This window comes from Dipodomys ordii, unplaced genomic scaffold (assembly GCF_000151885.1).
Source record: "Dipodomys ordii isolate 6190 unplaced genomic scaffold, Dord_2.0 Scaffold57, whole genome shotgun sequence".
Classification (NCBI taxonomy): Eukaryota; Metazoa; Chordata; class Mammalia; order Rodentia; family Heteromyidae; genus Dipodomys; species Dipodomys ordii.
In genome coordinates this window covers 12327839-12337211 of record NW_012267273.1, presented here as the reverse complement: position 1 = coordinate 12337211, position 9373 = coordinate 12327839, and the positions used below count along the sequence as shown (strand labels likewise).

Sequence of the window (9373 nt, the reverse complement as noted above, 5' to 3'; positions counted from 1 at the left end):
AAATGTTTTTTTTCTTTCATGCAATTGTTTCTAACATATTTATAAGATGATTTCTTTGTTGCTTTGTATGTCCCTCCCCCACAGTATAACCCTTGTTTTCACTGTATTTGATGTTGTTGTAATTTGTGGAGGGGAAGGGAAAAAACAAATTGTTTAAATAGGGATACAGGTGGACCCATTGCAGCAATGAGATGTACAAGTTGTTATGTCAAAAACAAACTTTACAACTTTGGTGGGGATGGGGAGGACGGGGGGGTGTGGGAAGGAATGGGAAGGGGAAACAAAGGAGGAGACAACAATGCTTGATAAGAAATGTACTCGTTGTCTTGCCCATGTAATTGCAACCCCTCTGTATGGTATTTTCATAATAAAAAATAAAATAAAATAAGAAATATATCTAGTGATAGTTCAAAATATAAATAGTATTAAGAGAATAAAAAAGAGCTAAGAAAACTCACATTTATAATTAAATTTTTAATTTTATCTAAGTAGCTGCTAGAATACCAGAGCAAATATTTGTAAGCACATAGGAAACTGGCAAACACAAATATACCCTACAACTTTATACATCCATTTTTGTTTGTTTGTTGGCTGACTGGTTGGCTGGTTGTTTCAGTCAGAGATTCACTATGTAGCTGGTCTTGACTTTGCAATTCTCCTTCCTCAACAGGAAATGTAGAACACTAGAACTGTCTTTGTAATATATCTACTTTGGAGTTATATATAATATACCTTCCAGAACTTGCCATCTGCTTGAACATCCACAAAGTATAAAAGAACTCCAAGCATTAAAATAAGAATATGTTCTTCAACAATAGTGGAATTAAATGAGAAATTTATAGGAGAAACATAATCAGAAAAGACCCAATTGTATAGAAATTAGGAACATATGTAAAATAATTTTTTGATCAAAGAACATATCATGAGTAGTAGAACAAACTTTCAATAGTGATGAAAAAGTAATGTACTAAACTTGTGAATAAACAAATGAATGATAAGGAAAAATGTGAACATAAAAGATCAGGCTGGATAGAAATAAAAAGTTGCAAGCAAATCATCTGAAGCCTAAAGTCAGATCCTAGATAATAGTGAAATGATTTCAAATCTTCAGAAAAAAGATAGATGCAAATAAAAATCAATTAAATGCAAATTTGATGTACAGTGGAAGAAAAACATGACCTTAACTTCATTTACTGAAGTGATTAATAAGTTTGACAGAAATATTGACCAAAAAGGAGGGAAAGAGAAACCATAAACTATCAAAATGAGGACAGAAATAGAACATCTTTACAAAATATATAATAAAATGATTTTGTGAGAATTTAATGAATAAAATCCCCAAGACTGTCAACTTATAAAAAGACAAATTCCTCAATAAATAATATTTAATCAATCTGACATGAAAAGAAGCAGAAAATTTGACATCCTTGTATCTGTTGAATTTATCATTAAAAACCATCTTACAATAAAACTAGGCTCACATAACTTCATGGTTGAATTCATCAGGACATGTAAAGAAAAAGAATAATGAATTACATGAATTCTTTAAGAAAACAGAAGAGCAGGAGATATTTCTTAATTATTTCATAACCTTGAGATAGAGAATGTGTTATCAAACCTCATATAGACATGATAAGGAAGAAAACTTAAAGCATAACTTCCTAAAACTATAGTATAATATCATAAATGTAGTGTAAATATTAACAGAAGTTTCTATATTAGCAAGATAAGAATGCCAGCATAATCTGTAAAACTAATACAGCAAGAATATTTACAACAAACAGGTAGGATTATCTCTAGGAATGAAATTTTGCCTTATCATTTTAATATTCATCAGTGAAATGCATTTCACTAGAATAAACAGAAAGAGTAAATGATAGTATTAGATGATTTAGAAAGATCACTTGATAAAAGCTCACATGGGTCTCTGACTTGGGAGCTGGAGAATAAGAGAAGAATATGTTATATTGTTGCTTCCATGCAACATCATTGTAGACAGCTTGGCTAATGCATTAAGAGACAAAAAGAAATAAAGGTCAAAATTATTGAAAAGGAAAAAGGAAAGATATTATGAGGCATAGAGGTGATGTGAATAGAAATGTCTAAGCCAAAATAATCTCCATGCAAAGCATTAGTGGATTTAGCAAGAGATATAAAGATACCAAAATTGTTTTTCACACTGGCACAAATTAAAAGTCAAAATATTGGAACAAGAAAATGGATAGAATTGAAGATTGCAATGGTAAGGGAAATAGACCTAAACAGATAAAAATAACATGCTTCTTCTCATATGCAGAATCTAGATTCAAAAGAAAAGGACTTGAAAGTAGAAAGTGCACTGCTGGGTCAAAGGAGAACAAGTGGGAGAAAGGAGGAAAAGAGAGGATGATAGAGGTGGGTCAGTATGATCAGCATGCAGAGAATGAATGCATGGAGATGCTATCATGCAATACATAATTTTATACAGTTAATAAAAAATCCAAAAGACTGCATTGTCTGGGTAGTAAAGCAGATGGAATAGTTAGGAAAATACTTGCATATCTAAATACACATATAACTTAAAATTTTATATACATAAATCTATATCTCCAAATCTTACCATATAAAAAAAGATATTTAAAATGGGTTCAAAAGCTAACCATTAAAAGTAAATCAATAAAGATTCTAGATGAAAATATGACATAGTAGCTTCAGGACCTTTGAATAAATGATAGTCTCTTAAATATGTCACTACAAGTACAAATCATAAAGAAGTTATAAACTTGACTCTATTAAAATTAATAGCCTGTCAAAAATTGGCACTATGATAAGTAAAAGACATTCACATACTAGAAGATACTTATAATAAATGTAAAAATAACTTTGTCACTATATCCATAAATGAAATTTGAAACAAGGCTACACTCGAGTTCACCCAACAGAAAATGACCAAAATAAAAATCTTAACAATGCCAAGTATTTGGAAAGACATTATTGGTCGACATGGAAATGGATATATTGGTTTTATAAAAATGGCAGTATCTGCTGAAGCAAAATATGTGTCAATAGGGCCATAATTTTACCCCTAGAAGTGTATTCAAGATAAACTAGTGAATATCTAGTGAAAGACATATACAGGAATGTTCACAGCAGTTTTATCCATAGTTGCTAGATAACTGACAACAATCTGAAAGCCAATCAGGATGGTAATGGATGGATTGATTGTGGTACATTCAAGTAACATTACACAGTAACAAACATTTTAAGTATTTTACTGCAATTCTCATAACATAAATGGGTTTGATTTGGAATGGGAAAGAAATCAGACATAAAGCCACATGGTAAAAACAACCCAAATGTCATCAACAGAAAAATGAAGGAATGAATTACAGTATTTATTCTTATATGGAAAAATTACATATCAACAGAAAGTGAAATACAAACTACTATTACAAGCTCAATGTAAATGAATTTCAAATACATAAGTGAAGATAGATATATGATTCCAAAGGCCAGCAAGAATAATTGAAGTGTTAGAAAACAAGTGCTTACTTTAGGGATCCTGATTACTGACTAGGAAGAAACACATGGAAACAAAGTTTCTAAAGTTCTGCAAATAGGAAAACTCTTAAATTCATTAAAGGTTGCAGAGATGTGTAAATATATAACAAATTTCAAGCTGTATGTGTAAGCTGAGTATATTTCATGTACTTAATGCATGTATTATTCCTCAGTATGTTTAAAAAATTATTTGAAAATCTAGACTTACTTGAAATTTCTACAGGACTCTGCTATCATGTTTTTCCTTTCTTTCAAATCAGGTGGTACACAAGCATCATTCTTAAATCATGACTGCTATGGGTTCCATTTAAGGAAACCATCTGAATTGTTACAGCTATATTAAGGGGTTATATACTTACAATTAAATAAAATAATCCAGACTTACTTGAAATTTCCACAGGCCTCCAATATCATCATTTCTCTCAAAGCAGGTGGGCTCCAAATCTTCATCTAAGCAGCACTTGATGGCACCTAGTCCACTAATTCCAGCCCCAATCACAGCAATCCGTTTCTTGGTCATAGTGCTTTAGCTGATTAATAAAAATTAAGAGTTCTAATGTTACTTTGTGGCAAGGACCTAAAATTGGCTTTCATAAATCTTTAACATGAACTGTGATAGAGACAAAGGATGCAAAAATATACAGAAGTCAACTTTTTTTCTCCTCTCAAATACTCTTCATAGTGATGAAAGAAACTCAAACATAATTGCAGGTTACATGATAAATAAAATAACACCATTACACCGTGTGGAACATGGGCAAGCAGTACAGGTAAGGAATGCCTGGCTTGGTAGGGAAAGTGACACAGAGGAAAGACTTACAGGTGTAAAATTCAGGTTAGCATAGAGGGAAAGTGGGAGAAAAACAATGGAGGGGGTAACAATGTTTTACAAGAAGTGTACTCATCACCTTATGTACGTAACTATAACCCCAGTGTACATCACCTTGACAATAAAATTAAATTTTTTAAAAACCAGGAAGATGTGTGTGTATGTATGTGTGTGTATGTGTGTGTGTGTGTGTGTGTGTGTGTGTGTGTGTGTGTGTGTGTGTGCATGCATGCATGGGTGCATGGGTACATGCATAGCTGCATGCATGCTTGTTGCCATTCTGGAAGGTGGAGACAATATGAATAAAGGCTGGCATAGGAGGAAGCAGTGTAGATGTGGAGAGACAGAAGTTATCTAGTAGGGCTAACTTTGGCAAGAACAACTAAAATGGTGCACTGTGCCAATGGTAAATTCTGTAGCAATGGTTTGTATCAAAGGTTATTTGTGATCTTTGACAGAGATTCAGAGCTAGGGTAGAGTAGAAGACATCTTACAGCAGTCTGAGGACACAATCAAGCCAGTGAAAGCACACACCATGATTGTCAATCACATTCTACATAAGCCTGCAAAAGTAAAATCCACAGATTGTTAGTTTTCTCTCTTTAATTGCCCAGTAAAAGCTACCTGAATTTGTTCAAAACTTATTTATAGAATTATGACACATCGATGCTTAATGTCTCTGTGCCTTAGTTTTTACATCTTCATATTGACCCTTTTATTTATTGATATGTTCAACAAACACTTACGGGGCCAGGAATTGGGCTTGTGGTTGAAGTCACAAAAATGGATTTGACATAATTCTTGACTTCAAGAGCTCATTCTAAAAGGGGAGATAAAGCTAAGCTAAAGACACCACATGGTGATTTAGAGGGTTACAGCACATGCAAATAGTACTTTATTCTCTTTGAACTATCTATAGTGACTATGCACACATGTTCTTTTGTGATGAAAATGTCATCTTTTGAAAATATGGTTTCTACTTCAGAAATATCTTCCTTTTCCCACTGGTTACTTCCTGGTAAAGCTTTCCTTAAACTTCTCAAGTAGAGTTAAGCACACAGGCATTTTAATAAAGACTCCCAATTTGACCTCTTACAGTGTAGCTGCTCTGTATGTGAGATACAACAGTGAGTATTGGAATTCCCATATAATAGGACTACCATACACAGACTATATATCTCTGCTAATGCATTTAATATAATTTTATTAGTTATAATTCTAGTTTATATTGATTTCACCTATCAAGTACCTATCAAAACTTGAGATTCATTATGTATCCTAGTCTGTGGATATCAGTGAGTTACTTAATTTATTAATAAACTTCACTTGTTACTTGTTACCATGGCTGAAAAGTATTATACCATACAATTACAATCAAGTAAAATATATTAATAGCTATTCCATACTTTCTCCCCACAAAACAATATATAAGGAAAAGATAAGAGATCAAGCTTCAGAAAGATAGAATTTCAAGCTTACGTTCGGATGCTTAGTAAATGTAGTCTTGTTGTGTCTGGTTGTAAATAAAGCCAGGTTCCATAGAAGTCTTTTATATCTTGTTGAGTTAATTCATGTATAATCCCTTCCCATGACTCTTCAAATTTGGATTAAAAAATTGCCATGAGCCTTGTAGGTAATGGACCATGTCTAATGGTGACATTTGCCATTCTACACTGACACTGCTGTGCTCTGAACTTTAACACTAACTGGGACATCGAAACACCACTCACAGGAACCATATGGTTGTTGCTTATTAATAGATAATTTTGACCAGCATTTTGACCCCCACAAATATTTTCACCACGTTAGATGATTTTATACTATAAACATTGTAGACAATGAAATAGTGGTCAGCTATTGTTTATAATTTAATCTTATGAAAAAATTAAAAAATATGCCAAAAATAAGTTACAAAAATAAATCAGACAATACTATAAATGACAGACTGCACCTAGTTTTGGTGAAATGAAGTATTTACTGAACTGGCAGTAGAAGAGTGGCCTTGCCATGCCCGCAAGCTCTGATACACTAAGAAATGTAAAATTGAACAGAAAAAGAGTCATGGAAAAAGTTCAATAGCTCTTCATGCAGATTATATTTTAATTTTACCAAATAGTGCAAAGCTTGTCATTTTGCCATTGAAATTGTGTAATTCAGTGACATCTTTCTGCTCAGTACTTGAGAAGTTACAAGACATAACATAAATGTATTCAACTCACTCAAACCATCATAGGAGAGTTCCTTGTTTCTCTGAAACATCTTTCATATTCTCAGTTTGGCTTTCTTTCTTCTAAAAAGATATATGGTCAATCTTTCTCTTTTCTGGGATGGATCACATCCCAGATTAATTTATAAGTCATACTAAAGGTAGGGGATCTCTGGTCCTGTGGACTTTTCTTCAACTCCTGATGCTTATTTAAAGCAAATACCATCTCTGAGAGCAACTCTTTCTTCCTTGTGCTTAACAATACTGTTTTGTCTCTAGGAATGGGAGAAAAAAAAGCAAGAAGGAAATATACAGTAATAAACTGCTGAACTGATAATCTTACACATTATCTTGTTTCTGAACTATAAAATATAATAAAGTTGTGTGTGTGTGTGTGTGTGTTTGTAGTGTAGTGTAATTGGGTTCTAAAGTCCTTGGTATGACAGAGAAATTAGTTTCTAATGTCTACAATTTGATGAATTTTTTTCTCCTACATTCTCACCTGGATTAAGTTTAGCCTTTTGTGCTGATTCATAAAAGAAGTCATGGGAGGGGGGAAGGGGAGGGAGATGGGAAGAGATGGGAACGGGAAATAAAGGAGGAGGCAACAATGCTTGATAAGAGATGTACTCATTACCTTGCCCATGTAATTGTAACCCCTCTGTATGGTATTTTCACAATTTAAAAAAATTATTAAAAAAACAAAAAACATAAAAGAAGTCACCTGTTTATCTTTCTCCTTAGCATGTTGTTATTATAAAGCATTATGTTGTAAGGCGATACGCAATTAAATTTAGTCAGATGTAATTGTGACTAATGTAATTACAATTACATTAGTCAGATGAGTGCATTTCTTTTGAACAGTGTTACCTCTTCACTTGTTTTCTGCCACTTTTTCCCTCTCTACCCTCCTCCTCCACAAATTGTATAGTTCATTTTCAACATAGTGTCTAGCGCATATCACTGCTACATTTGCTCACTCTTTGTTCCACTATTTCTGTGTTCCCCTTACCCTTACCAAAACATAAAAATTTATATAAAAGACAAAGGTACAGAAATCAAAAATAGTAACAAAGGAGAAAGCAAGAAAACAAGAGCAAAATATCAAAATTTCTTGTTTCCATTTCTTGGAGTTCATTTTGATGAACATCATTGTATATAATAGTATGCCCATAGCTATTGAACCTTTCTGATCCTCTCCTAAGAATATCCTCTTTTGGTCTCACTGTGTGAATGTTTAGAGTCCTGTATAATTTAACTTATCATGTTGGATATGTTGTAGACTTGAATGTGCTGTGGCTGTTTCCTAAATGCTGCATCTTGGGTGACTTAGCAGTGCAGAAATATGCTGAAGGGTTATACTAAAGAAAATAATCTATGACTAAAGAGTTTAATGTTAGTGTAAATGTTAAAAGGCTAACTTGATAAATGCAGATTTGCTTGAGAACTGTGACCACATCGGATATGCTATTCTGACTTCTCTCTGCTCCCAGTTCACCACCATTCCCATGTGCAGAGTCCCCCATTGAGAAAATTCTCTGAGCTCATTTGTTTGGCCCTCTCTTATGTGCTATCATTGTGTCTGAGGTACATTTTTATTTCCTTGTATTTTGTAGAAACTTGTCTCTTTATCTTTCTATCTACCTCTATTCTCATACTCTATGCATTATATGTTTATTTCCTCTCCTGGAAGATGAAATTCTGATTAATAAACCCTGTATTATTCATCTATACCATAAGGATAGAAGGGACAGAGTGACAATAAAAGAGAAAAAGATTACAAACAGCAATATTTCAGGATTGCTGCCTATATCTAAAGAGTGAACCAGTATTTAGTGGTGCAAAGCTAAGTACTCATAAGCATTATAGTTAAATTTCCCTATAAAATGATCATGATGTACTGCTTTATTTCTCCTTCTAGGAAATAAGCCACATTTAAGAGACTAGTTAAAGATAGATTCAAACATCAAAGCTGGCTTCAAGTCTTTCTATCCAGGATAGAATGATCCCATAATGAAAATCCTGTTTATCTTCCCACTTGTCATTTATTCCAACTTTCTGTTTCCTTATATATTATTTACATCTTTCATGATTCCCAATTAGTTATAATTTTTACTACTTTATAGCAAGTGATTTATTAGATTGACACATTTTTATTAGTGTGTTTAATGTTGTTGCATCTTATATTTCATTCCTTCTGTGTTAAATTTCCTTTATTTTGAAGATTGTACTTTAAAGTTCTTTTTAGTTAGGACATAATGGCAAATGTTTAATCTTGGTTAAAAATGGCAAGCAACAAAAAGTAAAGTTTTATTTTCCTCAATTAAGTTAGTTTAGCTGGTTGAAGAACTTTTAATTTCAGCTTCGTTTTCCCCTCAAAAACATATTTTTATTTTCTCTTCTTTCTTTCTGATGTCAGTATAACTGTTGTTCCTTACAGATAGTTATTTTTCCTTTTATGTATATTTAAGGTGTTATCTTCACCCCAAACAACATGAATTTTCTTTGTAACACTATTTTTGTCAAAAATCACTCATCTGAAGATTCATGTTAATGATAAATTCTGAAAACTTCTCAGCCTTTTCCTTTTTGAGTATTGCTTATTTGCTATTCTCTTGCTTTCTTTGTCTGGACTCATTTTAATCATACATCCTACTTCTCATGATAGACCCAGTGTGCCTTAATTTTTTTTTAATGCTTCTAAATTTTCACATTGCCTGCTAAATAATTTGTCTATTGGATTTTCTGATTCTTTAAATCATTCTTTTGCTATATCTAACCTAATGTCTATGGAATAT

The 9373-nt window shown here is 32.7% G+C and overlaps 1 protein-coding gene across 1 annotated transcript in view; it reads right to left on the bottom strand.

The window, feature by feature from the left end:
- The window catches only part of LOC105989614 (dimethylaniline monooxygenase [N-oxide-forming] 5-like), a 33882-nt gene extending 29818 nt beyond the window's left edge, over nucleotides 1-4064 (bottom strand). The window contains exon 1 of the mRNA XM_013021741.1: nucleotides 3926-4064. Coding sequence (XP_012877195.1) covers nucleotides 3926-4060 — 135 coding nt within the window. The 5' untranslated portion in view covers nucleotides 4061-4064. The remainder of the gene's footprint in view (nucleotides 1-3925) is intronic.
- Nucleotides 4065-9373: the final 5309 nt, after the last annotated feature.